Genomic DNA, 17,943 nt, shown 5'->3' with positions numbered 1-17,943 from the left:
GCGAGTATCTTCCTGCGTGGGGCCCTTCTGCATTTTCCTGCTTGCCGCGTCTGTCCGGTTGCTTGCCCGTTGGCTAGCGGCCGTTGTGACGACACACCTTGAAATCTTCACTGCTGGTTTGGCTCCTCCAGACTGGCTCCCGCTTCTTTGCAAAAGAGAAGCACCCCAGACCTTCCTGGTCTGCACCAGAAGCAAGTCCTCCGTTCTTCGTGGGTTCCGCTTGCCAAGGCTTGGTGAGTCCTAGTTCGACTTCGACGCCGCCGACAGCAAGAGCCTTCGTGGGACAGCTCGCCTCCTGGTCCTGGTCGTCCTCGACGTCTCCTGGTACCCGTGGCTGCAGCGACAAGCTTCACCCTTCACCTGCAATCTTCACGACATCGCCTGGTTCCTTCCTGGTTCCACGTGGTCACTGGCTAGTGACCTTGACTCTGTCCCTTCTGCTTGCAGGTATCCTCTCTTCTTGATCCCAGCCCTGGGATCCACCGGACACTCTTCACTGACTGCCTGTCAGCAACTTTCCTTCAGGCATCCATAGAAGTCCACGACGAAACCCGACGCAAGTTCCCACCTATGCACCCGCAGCCTGTGAGCTAGGTAACTTGGGTACTTCGGTGCTCACAAGGGTAGTGACTATCCTAGGGTCTAGTTTCCGAGTCTCGACTCTCTAGCTGCTTCAGCAGTGTCCTTAAACTGTTAATTTCTAACTGCTAGTAATTCTATCGACTTTTACGCATTACGCATGAGTGTTTCCACTCTGCACCTGAATCCCGTGGGCCTCCCACTTCCTAACTGTTGCTAGTGTAGCGTAGCCCCAGCGATTCCCTAGGCCTATCCTATTTCCGTGACAGTGGTCCTTATACCACTTCTTTAGTATATGGTTTGCGTGGCCCCTAGGGGCTAACTGTATTACTTACCTGTGTGACTTAATGTATGCATAAATAAGACTGTGTTGTACTTACCTCTAATCTCATAAAGAGTGCTGAGGGTTTGACTAGAATAAATACACTTAATTTATATATATATCTGTTGTGGTGTCCTTTCATTTGGTATTCAGGGGATTATACATGGTATCACAGCTGGCTTCACATGCCATTCAGAGTTTAGCCTAAGACTGCTCTTGTCCATGCTACCACTAGGATAGCTGGTCTATAAGGTTGACTTTACAACCAATCACCATAAGGGTTGTTTGGACTGATATAAGGTGTACACTAGAACTAGTGACATCATACATCAGGCCAACTTCTCACAAAAGTGACTCGAGGTACCGCTCTCTCCGGATCTGCGCTGGCTGGCTCGGAAGAAGAAAGAACTGACGTCAGCGTGCAGGGGCGGCATCTAAGTAGATACTGTGACGTCATTCTGGCGATCACAACACTAACTACGAACACGGAGTCGACCAACGCCTCCTATCAACACGGAGGGGTAATGCTGAAGAAAAAATTCTCCTGATCCAGTCTGACGCCTGTGGGTAATTCTAAGGTGAGGAATCCATAACTAATAGTCTCTTTCAGATTAAGCCCATCATTTGCAACTCCCCAATGCAAAGATGGCAGTAGATTTATGGTTGGTCAGGTCTAGTGGCCTTCCATGCTGCAAGGATATACGAGGCTACCAGAATAAAATAAAAAGTTCAGAATCTGTCCAGTATTAAAGAAGCATTGCGTCCTTGCAGCACCTGATGTTAACTTCTTTTTCGAAAGGGGATGCAGACACATTTACCTTGTCAGCAGTGATTTGGTACAAAGAAGCATTAAATGCAAGACAGTCCCCCCCCCCATACAATTACAATCATGCTTGATTTTCTATTTGACCATTTCTTTGTATAGGCCATTACCAGTAAAGAACTTGAATAATTATTTTTTTTATCCATATTTTTCCAAATACTGCACTGGATTTAAGTTCCAAAAACCGAGACAATAAGTTTCCTCCTTGTTTGGCATAAAAAGACTGCCAAAAAAAGTTTTTAATTGATTAGTAGCAGGTTTAAACTATTCATTCACTCCAAGTGAGACCGGTACTCTGGGATAGCATAGGACAGGGACACCATGGAACCCAGGGAACTCTGCAGCTGACAGGCAGGTTTAAAAACATGGAGGTGCCCATGTGAACAAATCTGTGACAGTTGGAAAGGTAGGAAGAGAACCATTGAAGGATATTGCAGATGAATCCCATTTGAGACTCCAGAGTGCGTATGAAGTTGGGATGGTTGACTGTGTCGAAGGCAGCTGAGGTGTCCTGCATTATCTGGAGGTAGGGAGTCATCTTCACCTGTGGTCACAAGGACATTGTTTATGATGTGCAAGATAGAGCTCTATATGTTGCAGATGCTTGGACTCAGCAGATCAGAGTACCAGACTCTTCAAGCCCAGTAGAGGAATATAATGATAAGCAGAGTCTGATCTTTCCTGAATTTCTTCAGAACTCTGGAAATGCCCTTATCCTGGCTTTCTTCAGGGCTTGGGAAATGCTGTTAAGGTCCAGCCAGCACCACAGTATCATCACTTCCTGGTTCAGCACATAAGACACCACCCTGTTGCACTACCGCAGGGCGTCTACGTTGTCCATCCGAACCTGAACATGTCTGCCCATGATGGAAGGCAGGACGGCCTTCAGATCTAGACAGATGACACACAAGTCAAGATGACAGCTGTGGTGCTGCTTCTTCCTTGGACACGATAAGACTCTGAACTGCACCTTGTCCAGGTGGCTTCCTAAGCTCAGGGAAGATTCATTCTTCACAAATGTGAGGTCTGGTTGGGGCAGGGACAATGGCCTGCCATAGTTAGGTTAGCATCCCTCATCCACCATTGAAGATCCCGGTCCATCTCTTCTGACACATGATTGCTGTGCATGAGACACCACCAGTGCTGAGCCCCCTAAAGGTCAAGGTTCCACCTCAGATCATTCATGTGCCAATGAGGATAAAACACCAGCAGGACTCATAGGCCAGAAGACCAAGAAGTCTCAGAAAACATCTGTGCTGGAACATAGAACCAAGTCTGAAACATCAGGATCATACCCTGAATGTCCTGCAGTTGTGGAAAGGCTTTGAACAGCACTGAGTCCAGAATGGTCTTTATGTGGTTAATCCTCTGCACCAGCCGAAAGTGGAATTCCAGCCCATTGATGAAGAACCCCACGAGAGACAGCAGAAAGGCAGTCATCCTCAGGCGGTCTGTGACTGACTGTGAAGAGCCCACCTTCAACAGCCAGTCATCAGGGAACAGAAACAGGCGAATCTGCAACCTAATAAGATGGGCTGCGACCATCAACTTCGTAAATACCCTTGTGGCAGAGGTGAGACCAAAAGACAGGATGGTGAACTGGAAGCATTCCAACATCCACTGTGGGACTGCAGGATGAGTAGATGAAATTACTTACACTGCGTGCAAAAGAACATCCTCCACTGCCTGGGGAGCTAGGGCAGAGAGAATCTGGGTCAGAGTCAGCATCTTGAATTTGTTCTTCCGAAAGAAGATGTTCCAGGACAAAAGATTCAGAAATTAACCTTGAGCCTGCCGCCTTTCTTTGGTACCAAGAAGTAAAAAGAATAACACCCTTACCCCCTCACCTTCTTGGGGACTCTACCCATTAAACATTTTCTTAGCCATAACTGAATGTCTTTGACAAGGATAGAGGTGTGCTCAGCTAAGGTTTAAGCAAAACTAGGAGGAACTGGAGGGAGGATAGACACAAAAGAAGAGTGTAATCATGAACAACCTGCAGGACTAGCTGGTCCAAGGTAACAGCATGTCAGGTGGGCAGGTAAAAAACTATCATGCAACCTACTCGTTGCCGATGACTCCTGAAGGTGAAATCAAAGTGGCTTGGTAGCAGCAGTGGTGGGTGAAGAGAAAAAGGAGCATTGGTCATGTTGGTGCCACATTCCCTGGAGCCCTAAAAGTGGTTAACATGCTGCTGGGCAGGTTGAGATAGATGCCTCTTGTAGACAGCCAGGTCCCAAAAATAACCTTGGAACGTCCAGTGTTGCTGGTAAAACTGGCGGCCGGCATAGTAAGTGCAAGGAGCAAGCCGCAGCTATCCTTAAGCCGCTCCAAAGCAAAATTTAGGGTGTTCAGGCTGACTCATAAAATGTACTTGAGCACATCCTTGACCATCATGAACTATATGTGCAAAGGTACTTCAGAATACCGTGTGCAAGATCTCGCTCGCTGTATCCCAGGGTGCATGAGTGTATCTCCCTAACACAAAGCATTCAAAGACCATAATGCTGAACGGGCAGAAGGTAACACCTCTTACAAAATGCACTAATGTGCTTCAATTATCTGGCAGGTGACAGAGAAGACATTAAAATTTGCCATACTGGCTGAAGCCTGAACAACAAGGCTCTCTGGAATGGGGTGCAGAATCAAAAAGGCCAAATCAACCATAGCAGACCTATGGCATTTAGCAATGTGGAAACAAACAGCAGCGTTGAACAAGGCTTCGATCACCCTGCTGTCAAGGTTTTGGTCAGGGCTTCACTGAAAGATAACAAAAGCTCTGACGCTGAAGGGCCAGGTTATAACATTTCTGTAAGAAAATTTGCTTTGAGTGAGGAGATGGCTTCTTCAGGTGGGGGGCCACAATGGGGAATCTAATTCAGTCAGTGGGGAAGTATCAAAGCCACTTGCAGTGTGGAGGTTTAAATACTGACCAGCATAAATATAGTGAACATCACTATAGTGAGGAGGAAGCATATTGTCAACATCCTCTTCACGTGGAACATTCTGGAGCTCTTGATAAATATCTGAATCTGAGCCAAACATGGCTTCAAGGCACTGAAAATACTGATGTTGATGCAAAGGCTGCTATTGGAGAATACTCCCACACCACAGGTTGTCTAGGGGTTCTGTAACAATACAGTGGAACTCGCCAAACTATGCTCCGGATCTGAGGTTGAACTATGATCTGGACATGGTGCATAAAGAGCCATAGCTGGTGCTGAACCAGCCATACCCAGTGCAGCCTTCAGTAAAGGCACAGGTAAGGGGCTGGTTGAAGGACCAGCAGCATCAATCGATGCAGGGGAATAACCCATTGGCAGAAGTCGAACTGGTGGTCCTGGGCAGATACATGAGGCCCAAAGGCACTTCATAGAACCCAGAATCATCTGAAACATCTGGAGCATTGCCTCCTTTAAGGTTTCTATTTGCAGTGGAAAGATAACCCGGGAAATTTTGGTTGCTTCAGCTCCAACTGAGGAACAAAGTTAGAGTTGGAATCGGGCCTTTGAGTACCAACTGCATAATCTCTCCACAGAGACGGAGTGGTAGGCTTCCATCTGAACCTCTTGGGCTTGTGCTGTGACTTGTCCTTCACCTTCATCTTGGACATATACGACGAAGAAGACCTGGACTATGGCTGAAAATCGAAAAAGGAACAGACCTGTTTTTCTTTTGCTCGGAGACGTACAGCTTCTACTCCCACTTCCTGATGGCCTTCGGGTGTATCGGGGAGCATCTGTTTCATGCATTTGACTTATACTTGGATCCGAGAAACCAAATGCTTCCTTACCAGTGCAGATGTCTTCAGGAGAGACATAGCCCCAAAATAATAATTTTTGGGAGATCAGTGAAGAACAGACAGGTTTGGGAGTAGACCTCTGGATCCGCATTGAAGAGGTAAAAAAAATGAACCTACATCAGGATGAAGGGATTGCGCCTCCCTAAGGCTTTTCTCCATCACTTCTGCAGGGGGGTCGAGGCTGCAGACAAGGATGATGGCGCCATGTGTCAGCACACAGAAGGAATTCGAAAGGTGAGTAATCTGCGATTAGAAGTATCTGTCAGAATTGCTTATTACCGGGAATGGTACCTTTTCGATTTTGTCCTGTCTGCTTTTAAATTACTTATACTGGGTTTCTGTAGGCCAAAATCCATTCCATTATTTTTAAGAAAATTACAAAACATCTTTTCAGTTAATGCAGACTTGTCGTTTATGGTCTAACCCATGCTGAGCAACCCTAAGGCCTTTGTGACATTTACAAGAAACTGATACAATTAAATACAATACAAAACATAAATGGCTGTCATATGGCGGCAAATAAATGTCTACTTTCAGAACTGTAAGTGTAGAAAGGAAGCTTTGAGCTGATCTACAAACTACAAAATAGGAACACTTAGCTAGTGCTTAAAGCCTGAGAAGATCTGGATTAAGATTTATATTTTTCTTCACAGCGCCCTTCAGAAAAACAGTCAATGCTGCAGTAATTTAAGAAAAATGTGACTAACCACTACATTACAATTTAGTTTTTTCATTGTTTTTAAGGAAGAGGAAATGTGATGTGAGAATATGTCACAGCCAGTTTGCAGATCAGTTTGTCAGTTCTCAAAGAATAAACATTGCACTGTGCCAAGGACAGAGAACAAATTAGCCAGATAAAAAGCTATCAAGGGCCATGAACACTGTCCTAAGTCATTACTAAGAGCCTTAGAAAAAACAAAACATTTACAGCCACACTTCAAATTCAAAAGATGCAATTCTTTGGTATTAATATTCAATTCTAGTTTTTGGAATCATACAAAGCATATCTTAATTAAAACTTTTAAAAATATATTATCGATCCAGACTTATCCAGACACTGCTTAATTTGCAAACTTCTCATATACATATTTTATCTTTTTTAATAAAGTTAACAAACAAATGACACCACGTCAATATTTTCATACATATTTACAAAGCACCAATTCTTTCATATTTGTACATATATTTAGTGACACTGAAAATCCGATATAGACCCAAAAGCTGTAGAACAGACAGCAAAGTCCATCAAAGGTTTGGCCTGGGAAGGTTAAAATAATCAAGATCCTCCATAGGATACTGAAATTGTAAACATTTCATAGCTGCCTTCTGGATTGCTATGCTGTGCAAAAAGTTATCATTATTACAGTATATAGAAATCAAATGACGGAACAAAAACTCTTTAAAAGAAGGAGCTCTCTTTCTGAATTAAAAGAAAATCCATGATTACAAATACAAAAGATATTCCATAATCATAATTAAAATCTGTATGCTAGAACTGTAAAGATGGAAGCTCCTTTTACATAATGGAATTGTAGTGTCTGTATGGACTGGACTCCAGTTAAGGTGAAAGGCTCATCTTGATCCATTAAAAGTGTAGATCTGAAGCCCAGAACCAAATTCATATTGGTATCAGGTGAAAGCACCACTCTGAAAGGTGATTAATTACCGCAACCGGATTGGCCAATCTTCTCGTAGAATCCCTGCAGTAGAAGGCCAAGTTTGAAATTGTCTTAAAAATGGATAGGGAAAGAATGGGATTCAATTATTCCATCCCATGAGATGACTGACTCTGGCCTTTTCGGTCATTTTGCGTACCCTGCCTGACCTGGAAGTGCCAAGGTTCAGAGGATCATCTGTATGCACTAAATTGTCATTATCAGAATCATCGTTGTATAGTACAGTTCTCCTGCCCTGATTTCTTGTTTTAATATTATGATGTTTCCTAAAATGTGCCACAAAGTCACTGTGTTCTTCCTCTTCCTCTTCCTCTTCCTCCTCCTCCTCCTCATCATCATCATCTTCATCTTCATCATCATCATCATCAATCCGAGCACGTTTAGCTACTGGACCACTGGTAGGCCCCAGGGCATACCCACCTCTTTTCCTTGACCATCGTCCTCTGCCTCGCACTCCACCTCTCCCTCCCCATCCTCCTCGTCCTCTTCCTCTGCCTCTGCCTCTTCCTCTTCCTCTTCCCCGTCCACGCCCTCTACCTCTGCCACGGCCTTTTCCATTTCCGATAGCAATGGTCCTTAGCATTGTACGTTTCAGTTTCGTCCGTTTGACTTTACTATAATCATGGTCCCCGTCAATATAGTCCTGATCGGATCTTGCAGATGATTCAGAATCTGAATCAGTTTCTGATTCAGATACACTTTTTGAATTCAAGCTGTATTTCCTCTCCCCACTTTCAGATGATAAGGGGGAAATGGGATTTGTCTCAGGTATTTCTTTCTGATCTTGAGCATCCTCATCGCCTGAACTTTCATTTGTTTTCAATGGGCTCACATGATTTCTGTTTGCTTCTTCAGTATCAGTACCATCCCCATTTGGAAGTGCCTCATTAATAGATTCATCTGGAAAACAAGTAAAATAAAGATAATTTCAACTTTTAGTACGCCTTACAATCAAAACTTAAAAAGAATGAGAATAACCTGCACATTCATACATCTTTCTCACAAATTAGTGTTTGGCAAGATAAGTAAACATTGTTATCTTGGCACAATGTTTTTAATTTGAAAAAGCAACAACCTGGCAATATATGGTATCTTTAGTAACATATTTACTGTCTTAATAGCAATACGCACCTTACAAATTATGTCATATTGTCTGTTAGCACCAACACATTCTCATTTGTGAAAGTAATAAAATTAGAGTAAAGGGGCCTATTCATAAACTGCATTTTTGCAGTACGTTAAGTGGTACTACAAAATGCTATTCACTAATCTACATACAGACGTCTACGCCTCCACCTCTCCTATATTTTGTGTGCGGGGATCTCCAACCCGAGTGCTTAGATCTCTGCAAACATAGGTATACGTTTTAATAGTAAACGTGAAATCAACTGAGGGGAGTGCCTGAAAAATATGGAGTACTTACTACTAAATGGAACGGGGACATGGGAGGAGTAATGAGGGGTCAAAGGAGAGGTTTAGGCAGGGACACACAACAATCCAAAACAAAGTAATCCATTGCTATTGACAAACAGAACTTCTAAAGTTACTACAGCCACAAAGGTCACAATACAGTAGTAAATGTACTCCAGCTCGCAGCTGGAGTACATCCAGCACCTCACAAGGCCATCCAGTGGCACTGCAATGCACTCCACAGAACTTAGGAAAAACAATGGAGATGGGGACTTATAAACACCACCTCTTAGGAATGTTAAAAGTAATGTATTTAAACTTCCTAAAAATATATAGACCTTTAATTAAATGTTAAATTTTTTATAAATTAATAGCTTATTTTAAACAGCTTTAATAACCTTTTTTAACTTACAAATAAATGCAACTCATTTAGTTAAAAAAAATGCAATTTATAACATTTCTGCACATAACTTTTTATTCCAAGTGGTTCTTTATTTTGTGTTTTTTTAGTATATCACATTAATCATTGCTAGTACTGTACAGTATTATATCATGTAAGTTATCAGTACCAATTGGCACATCCTTTTCTGACTAAGGGCCACTTGGAGCTTTACACACACACATCAAAACCAAAACCTAACCACCAACAAAAAATAGGTCCACGCTATTGCCCATGCATACATCCCCATGCACCAAAGGCATATTACACTTACAATTAAGACTCCAGTGATCTTGCGGACTTCTGCTTTTTGGTGGGACTATCACAAATAATTTTGCCCATCCCACTCTAACGTCTATGCACTCGATGCCCCCAGCTTCTTGTGTAATGTGTTATAACACACCATTTATCACCCAGTGTGGACTACTGCTCATGTATCCCTTATACTAGCCTGTTCTGGCCCTGTACTGTGAAGCAACCCCTCTAGCAACTACACCTTCACTGATATATGGAAAAACTCCATGTTGTCCTCTTGGAGGCCTCTCATCAAATTTGGCTTATATTTTTTCTATAAAGGCATGCCATGGTGATATACCTAGAACCCCCGCCCCCCTTCAATTTTTGAAGTATAGATAACACATCCATTTCAGCATTTGCTCACCGAGGCAGTACTGGACTGGGAGAGGAAGCCTTCCAGGCCATAGCGCTACGCCTATTTACCAGCGCCAGCTCTATAATCCTAGGCATATGTTTCAACTGCTTAGCATGTGTCATCAGGCCCAGCAGACAGGACAGTGGCTATTTTGGAACCAACCTGTAAAGTCAGCCATACATCCCAGTACCCCCATCCAGAACTGAGATAGCATCAGACATTGCCGTATCATATGATAGAAATCTGCCACTGCATATGTACATCTATGGCAGATACTCTGTGCACCTGAAGAACAGGTTACTTACCTTCAGTAATGCATTATCTGGTACAGACTCTATCTAGCTGCAGACTCCTTACATTTAAGAATTTTCCATGCGTCAGGCTGGATCCGGAAACTTTTGCTGAGAAAAACCCCTTGCGCGTGCCATCGGGTGGCTCCATTCGGCTCCGCGTGACGGCGTCGTTAGCATCGGTTATGACATCGCAGTACCTATACAGGCATCACCCAGGTGCGCAGACGTCAGAACTTTTCGCTTTTTCCATGCCAGAAGCGCATAGCCACAAAGTAACTGACGTAGTCGTGTGCAAAACACGGGCCCTGAAAAGCGGAGTAACCTTAGTCCTACATTAGTATGCAAAGTGGGGAGGCATGGGTGGGGCTGTAAGGATTCTGCAGCTAGATAGAGTCTCTACCAGATAATGCCTTCCCGAAGATAAGTAACTGCGAACTGGACTGTCAATGCAGTAGTGTTTGGCAAACATGTGCAAAGATGCTCACGTTGCTGTCTGACAGATGTCCAGGACTGGGACACCCTGAGCCAAGGCCATAGATGCAGCCTTTTCCTTGGTGGAATGGGCCCTTAATCCCTTAAGGGGCTGCTTCTTTGCCATGGAATAGCAGATCTTAATGCTGAGAACGACCCAGCGAGAGATGGTCCTTTTCTTCACTGCCCTTGCCTTCTTAGCTCCCACGTACCCCACAAAGAGTTGGCCGTCCACCGGAACTCTTTTGTGCTGTCAAGGTAAAAAATTAACACTCTTTTTGGGTCCAATCGGTGGAGACGCTTCTCCTCTTTAGAGAGATGCGGAGGAGCAAAGATGGTGGGCAACATGATGAATTGATCCAGATGGACTGGCGTCACAACCTATGGTAAAAACGAAGCACCACAGATAGGGAGACCTGCAACTCACTCACCCTCGGAGCAGATGTAATTGTGTAATTGACAGTAAAAAGGCTCTTTTGATGGTTAACAACCAGAGGGGACAGTTATGTAAAGGTGAGAAGGGAGCACACATTCGGTAGGTGAGGACCAAATTAAGGTCCCACTGTGGCATAATAAAGGGCGTGGGGGGGGAAACAAGTGAGCCAGCCCTTTTGATAACCTATATACAACTGGAGATTTAAAGAGAGAGGGTTGGTCTGGCAGCCGCAACAAAGCGGACAAAGCAGAAAGGTAACGCTTGAGAGTTCCCAAAGCAGAGCCCTGCTGGGCAAGGGTGGGAATGAATGAAAAGAACAGAGTAAAGAGAAGCAGAAAGAGGGTGAATAGACCTTTCTGTACAGTATAATACAAATGTCTGACAGTGGCAGGCATGTACTGTCTTAGTGGAGGGCTGCGTGGCTGCCAAAATAACGTTACATACTTCAGGAGAAAGGGCAAAAGCCATCAACTGCTGCCACTCAATCTCCACGCATGGAGGCGCAGAGTTCATAAGTTTGATTGTAACTCTGTTGTCAGTGAACACCTGCACTAGCTTCACCTTAACAGAGGGAAGAAATGCTTTCAATGCCAATCAAATTGCTCGGAGAGCCAACAAATGTATGTGGAGCCCCAACTCCGCAGGAGGACATCTGTCACAAATTTGAGATCTGCTTGGGGAAGGGAGAGGGGTCTGTCGTTGACTCAATCGTGGTTCTTCAACGCCCTCGGCAGAAATTTCGCAGTTACTTCTGAGATCTGAACCACATCGGTGAGATTTCCCTGATGATGAGCTGACTGGAACTTCAAGTCCCACTGCAGAGCCCGCATAAGCCACCTGGCATGCTTCACTAACTGGATGCAGGAGGCCATGAGGCCCAACAGCCTCAGACTCAGTCTAACCGAAACCAAGCTAGAGGCCGAAACATCTGAATCATAACCTGAATATCCTGCACTCGCTGCTCCGGAGGATAGACCCAAAACTGCACTGTGTTCAGAACAGCACTGATGGAAGGGAGCATCTGAGAAGGAGTCAGATGTGACGGTGGCACGTTTATAGAGAACCCTAGAAAAAGCAGGAGGTTCGCCGTTGTCTGAAGGTGGGAGAAAACAGCCTAGGGTGAGGACGCCTTCAACAGCCAGTCGTCGAGGTAGGGGAAGACTGACACCCCTAACCTGCACAGATGAGCTGCGACCACCGTCATCACCTTGGTGAACACCCGAGGGGCACTGGTAAGGCTGAAAGAGGAAGATGGCAAACTGAAGGTGCTTGTGGCCTACCTTGAACCCCATGTAATGCCAGTGACCTGGCAGGATGGCGATGGGCATTCCGCAGGTCCAACGCTACCATCAAGTCTTCTTGGTCTAGGGCAGACAGGAGCTGAGCTAAAATAAGCATTTTAAATTTCTCCTTCTTGAGGAAGAGATTGACGGTCCGAAGATCTAAAATAGGCCGCAACCTTTTGTTCTTTTCGGAATCAGAAAGTAGCGGGAATAACAGCCACTGCCTACTTCTGAACCCAGGACCCTTTCTATAACTCCCTTGGCCAAGAGAACTGTAACTTCCTCCTGGAGCAATTTTAAATGATCCTCCGTCACCCATTCCTGATTTGGCAGAATGGGAGAAGGAAAAGAAAGCAAAGGCAGAGACAAGCCCTCCTGAATGATCTGCAAGACCCACTTGTCCGATGTTATGGACCGTTAGTGGGGGAGAGGATGATGGATTCTCCCGCCAACTGGAGTTGTGTGGTCTTGCAGAGTCAGACTAGGAGTGCTTGGAGGCTGCGGCTGCCGAAGGCAGGGTGGCCGACATTTTCTAACTTTCATTCTTAGATCGGAATGTACTGCATCCCTGTCCCTGCAAGATTTGGGAAGCCTGCGCAGGACCGTGGCTGAGAGCGGGCCGACACGGGTGGAAACCACTTCCGTTGGCATGAAAGTGGCGAAAGGTAAACTGGCCACAAGGAGTAGAAGAGAGGCCCAAGGATCAGGCCGTAGCTCGCGAGTCCTTGAACCTTAATAAGGCTCAATCTGCTGTTTCCCCAAAAAGACGGGTTCCATCAAAGGGCAAGTCCATCAAATTTGCCTGGACATCACCTGAGAAGCCAGTTGGCCTAAGCCTGGCTTGGTGCATCATGGCCACTGTCGTAGAATTCTATCTGCCCAGTGAATCTGTCGTATCAAGACCATACCTTATGGTGAATATTGCATCTATCCTGTCCTTAACTGCGTGAGAGAGCATAGCCTGGTCTCCTTCTGGACTTGTGTAAGTACTTGCGCAACTGTCTCCCAAAGGGAGTGGGAGCAATGACCCAAAAGTGCCAGAACCGACGGCGTCGAATCCAATGGGGCCCCTTCCGACCCAGCGGGTCCTGAAGACTCAATAGAGGGGTCGGCCCGCTCAAATACGTGGCGCATGGCCTCATAGAACTCTTTGATCTGAGCGGGGCGGGGGTCGCTCTGGCTCCAGGGAAATGCACGAAGTTGACCCTGGCTGTGGCTCCGTAAAACCGTGCCTAGAGTGCTGGTGCTCCTTACCTCCTTCATCGACAAGTATGCTGGGACTTCCTCTTCTTCTTCTTCTCCCCAGAGTGTCCTGAACGCCTTGAGTGGGAGAAAGAGGACTTTAGGCTCCGAGAGCGGTCCACGACCTCCTCTTCCTTGATCGGGACCTCCTTGTCTACAAAACCCATGCCTTTCACTTCTGGATCCCTAGCCTGGCCACTAGTTTTAAAGTACGAGTTACTTACCTTCGGTAACGGTGTATCTGGTAGAGACGTTGTCTAGCCACAGATTCCTTAACTTAGAATATCCCCAGGCGTCAGACTGGATCCAGAATTTTTTTGCAGCAGCACCTCTGCGTGCTGGGGGACGGTGCCCCACGATCCCGCCCTGACGTCGTCCACGTACGTGACGTCAGCGAGGTCATATAAGTCCCTCCCGGCGCGCTGACGTCAGTTTTCTTTGGAGGAACTTTTCCACGGCACAACGTGGAGCCACCAATAGAAAACTGAAAGTATGGGAACAGTGTGCGAGGGATGAAAATCCATAAATAAAGAAGGAGGATGGTGGAAGACACCATCGTAAAAGACAGAAGTAGACACTGCCTACATATAAGTGGAAGCTGTGAGAAAGAGCCCCCCCAAGCTACGCGAAGACCCCTACCCGAGTGCAACCAGGGAAGAACATCTCAACAGACAGAAATAGACTGATAGTGCAATTTAGAACTGTGCCGTCGAGTAATAACCGAACACAGACAGAACAGTCTACTGTAGGAAGGTAGGAAAAGGCTGGCCTTTTCCCTATTTTAAGAATGGAGGTTGGAAACAGAGCACAACCGACCCTCAAAGAGGATGACCACGAGGGGACCAGGACCATGAGTTAGTAGAGAAGACGGAATGAAGGGAAGGTAACTGGAGAGGAAAAAAAATCTCGTGAATCAAAAGACACCCTATCACAGGAAAGAAGCCCCTCAGCAGAGGTTAACTATATATGAAAACACTCAGGGGAGTGCAACAATACAAACCCCCTTGAGAGATAACCCAATGCCAACTGAAGAGGCCAGTGGAGAACACCACTCGACAAGGTCCTCGCAGAACGGGGAGGCTGGGTGGGCGTTAAGGAATCTGTGGCTAGACAACGTCTCTACCAGATACACCGTTACCGAAGGTAAGTAACTCGTACATCTGACAGAGACATCTAGCCGCAGATTCCTTAACTTAGAATAGATACCACAGCCATACCCCAAAAGGGGGGAGGGTCTGCGAGAGGACAACAGAAGGCGCCAAGCATCCAATCCGGCAACAGAGTGACAGATAAAGGGTGAAAAAGCTGTGGCGGAACAGCCAGACAGCAACCCAAACAGCTCGAAAGAGCAGAAATAACAGGATGGAAGATATCCTAAAAACGCCAGAATGGCGCCACACCATACCCGTATAAAAATGACAGGTAGAACGGCATGAGCCCTATACCAGAGCAAAGAAAGAGAGAGAGAGAGAGAGAGAGGAAGAAGGACCACTCTCCACTTAATGGCACCCGATGAGTACACCGACCCAAGCTCGAAATGAACTTGAAGAGATGCAACCAGCCTAACAGACTAGCCTTTAGAAGGAAGTCGAAGGAGCTGGTGTCAAGAGCCCAAAGGCAAGAGCTAGAACCTGAGGAATGCGTTGGGACAGGAAACACGCCAAGTGCACACACAATCCCAAAAAAGGAGAATTAGGGGCAATTAGCATCAATTCTAAATCCGCCGAAGCAGGTAGAAATATGCAGCAGGCAAACAGCCATAGAGACCTTAAAGTGGCTTACACAAGAAGCATAAGAGTGCCCGACGGGGCAATATGAAGCCAAAATGAGAACCCACAATAGAGCTGTCCCGCAGGCGTAGCTTCAACAATAGTATGTGAAAATGTGGAAAAAAGGCATATCTGAAAGAAGAGGCCAAAAAACGCCAAGTTAACGAATGGTGGGAAGAGTCTCAGAATCCGAGACCAACACTCCAGAAAAGACATGTACAGCGTCGAACACCAAAAAAGGGAGCATATGTCAAATTGGGAAATTACCCCAGTAAGCAGAAGCAAAGAGGAACCTATGGTCAACTCGCAACAACATAGAAAAGCTCCCCCACAAATGAAGATATTGGTCCGGACCTTGCAGCCTCGATAGAGATGGCGATATAAGAAGAGGAATACCAAGGCAACCGGCATGTATAAAGATTGTATAAACATATAATTATGTAGAGGCAGAGGTAGCCAGGAGCAAGAACATGTCCATACCGGACCATACGTAGCACAGTAAGGGCAGGTAGGAGCTGTTGTTGAAGAGGAGACCATGAAACCTCCCAAAGAGGTGGATGACCATGGCATAAGCAGATGGCCCCAGGAAAAAACATAGAACACAGTACTACGGACCACCAGGCGATGCATGGAGACCACAGGCTCTCCAGGCCCAGGCGAGATAAGCAAAGCTATATAATAGCATACAAGTACCCCACATGGAGTATGCATACCCCAAACAACGGGGAACACCTCTTAGGGCAATAAGCCAAGCTAAAAGAGCGCAGTAACGAACTGAACCCATGAACATTAGTTCCGAGCCATACGACAGTACTGAGCTGAGCCACTGGCTCAATACCACAGTCAGAGGACCAGACACAGCAACCTGTGGAACATGGGAACAGCAGGCCAACAGGCAGCTCAAAGCAAAACGCATCCAATGGATGCCAATAAAAGGGTAATCACCCTTGACCACAGAAAAAGACGCAAGGTTCACCGCCAATGTTAAACATAGAGCGCATCTAAAGGATGCAAAATGAAAAAGTACCACCACGGAAGATAGGCCTAAGAAGACCTAAGTGGGAGGACGAAAGCCCGCAAGGAGCCGGTGAACCGCTGACTCGGCGTGAGCATTAAACAGCAAAACCCCATCAAAGGGTAAGTCAACCAGTCGCTCCCGTATATTTGCAGGGAAGACGCTATCTTGCAACCAAGCGCGACGCCTTAAGGCAACAGAGCCCGCCATAGCTAGGCCCAAAGAATCCGCAGTATCTAAGGCTGAGCGGATTGTGAATTTCGGAAAGGTCGTGGCTATCCTGGAGGAAGCGAAGGACATCAACGCGAGCACCTTCAGAGGTGGCAGAAAGCAAAGACTCTGCAGAGTCACACAGGGCAGAGGTAGCCCGAACCAAAACACACATTGTTTTTAAGGACCGTAGGGCCGCACTAGTGGATGCAAAGATGTTCCTACCCCATTACTCAAGCCATCGGGACTCCCGAGAGGGAGGAAGCGTTAGAGGGGGCAGGGAAGGAAAGGCAGTCTGCAACACAAACCCCTGCACATCAGGGTGCACAAAAAGACAAACAGGATCATGCGGAGCTGGACAGTGGCGGTGCAAAACTGAACGAGCCACCGGGTCACATGAAGCAGGCCGGACCCAGGTACCCAAAAGGGTATCATAAAGGGAAGCCTCGAAGGATTGAAGCGGCTCCACATTCCCGGACCCACGGTGAAGGACCTCAAGCAAGGGTCCACAGACAAGGGGGCAAAAGGGAGTTGCATGTTTAAAATGCAGGTGGCCAATGAGACTGCTCTCAAAAAAGCCACACCAGCCTCGGTAGCCCTCCGCGGAGGGGACAACTCCTCAGTGGGGGAGGGTTGTAAGCTGACCCTCCCAAGACACTGAGGGTGCGACCAATGCCCCACGTAAGGGAGCCCCATTGAAGAATGAGGATCGTGATGGGGCTCCTGGGGAGGCGAAGAGCCTGCCGGATCTGGGAGCTCCTGAGGAGGCTCCACAAATTCCAAGGGGGGTACTGGCAACAATACCTCCGGCAACGCCGGGAGAGAGGGCAGCGCCAAACTCTCTCCAGAGGCCTCTAAAGTAGAGTCCATAACTCGGCGTCGACACAGTGCCAAAACGATGAGCATCGGCGCCGACCGTGCCTCATCAGTCATCGACTCGGCTGCATCTGGCATCGAGTCGGCGCTGTCTGGCACCGAAACTATGACAAGCTCCCCTTCCGAAGAAGAAGGCGCCGGAGCCGGGGAGGCAAACTTTCGGTGCTGCCCTGGCGTTGACTCCAGCTCATCCATGACAGGCTCCGACTCTGGAGTAAGAAGCGGAGGCGGAGCAGAGGAGGCGAGCCTTCCGCGCCGGTGCGGCGCCGACCCCGGCTCCGGACAGGCGACCGCCTGCCCGGAAGCCCGGGGTGTGCTCAAGGCAGGGCTATGAGCACCGGCAACCACCTGCGGCGCCACGGCAGAGACGCCGTGGGTCGTAGAGGGGGACCCAGGTGGGCTGCGCCCTAACAACTCCACGTGGACCGTAGAGGGGAACCCAATTGGGCCGCGCCCTAACACCACCACATCTCCGACGTTCCTTGGGGGATAAGGCTCAATTGGCACCGGGGGCAAACCCGCTGGCGAGTCCGTCGGCGATCCCACAAGAAGCGGAGGCCCCGAGAATGCCCCAGGAAAGGGAGAGGACCCAAGGGAGGCCTGCAAAGCCGCGGCATGTGCCTCCATCTGGGCCCGAGTCGCCCT

The 17,943-nt window shown here is 47.1% G+C and overlaps 1 protein-coding gene across 2 annotated transcripts in view; it reads right to left on the bottom strand.

Moving 5' to 3' along the window:
* Positions 1-6,610: 6,610 nt before the first annotated feature.
* The window catches only part of BRWD3 (bromodomain and WD repeat domain containing 3), a 1,513,493-nt gene continuing 1,502,160 nt past the window's right edge, over positions 6,611-17,943 (bottom strand). For both annotated transcript variants that reach the window (XM_085607835.1, XM_085607833.1), the window contains one exon: positions 6,611-8,102. In XM_085607835.1, coding sequence (XP_085463961.1) covers positions 7,285-8,102 — 818 coding nt within the window. In that variant the 3' untranslated portion in view covers positions 6,611-7,284. The remainder of the gene's footprint in view (positions 8,103-17,943) is intronic.

Source organism: Triturus cristatus, chromosome 5_2, assembly GCF_964204655.1.
Source record: "Triturus cristatus chromosome 5_2, aTriCri1.1, whole genome shotgun sequence".
Lineage (NCBI taxonomy): Eukaryota > Metazoa > Chordata > Amphibia > Caudata > Salamandridae > Triturus > Triturus cristatus.
This window is presented reverse-complemented; position numbering and strand designations above follow the sequence as displayed.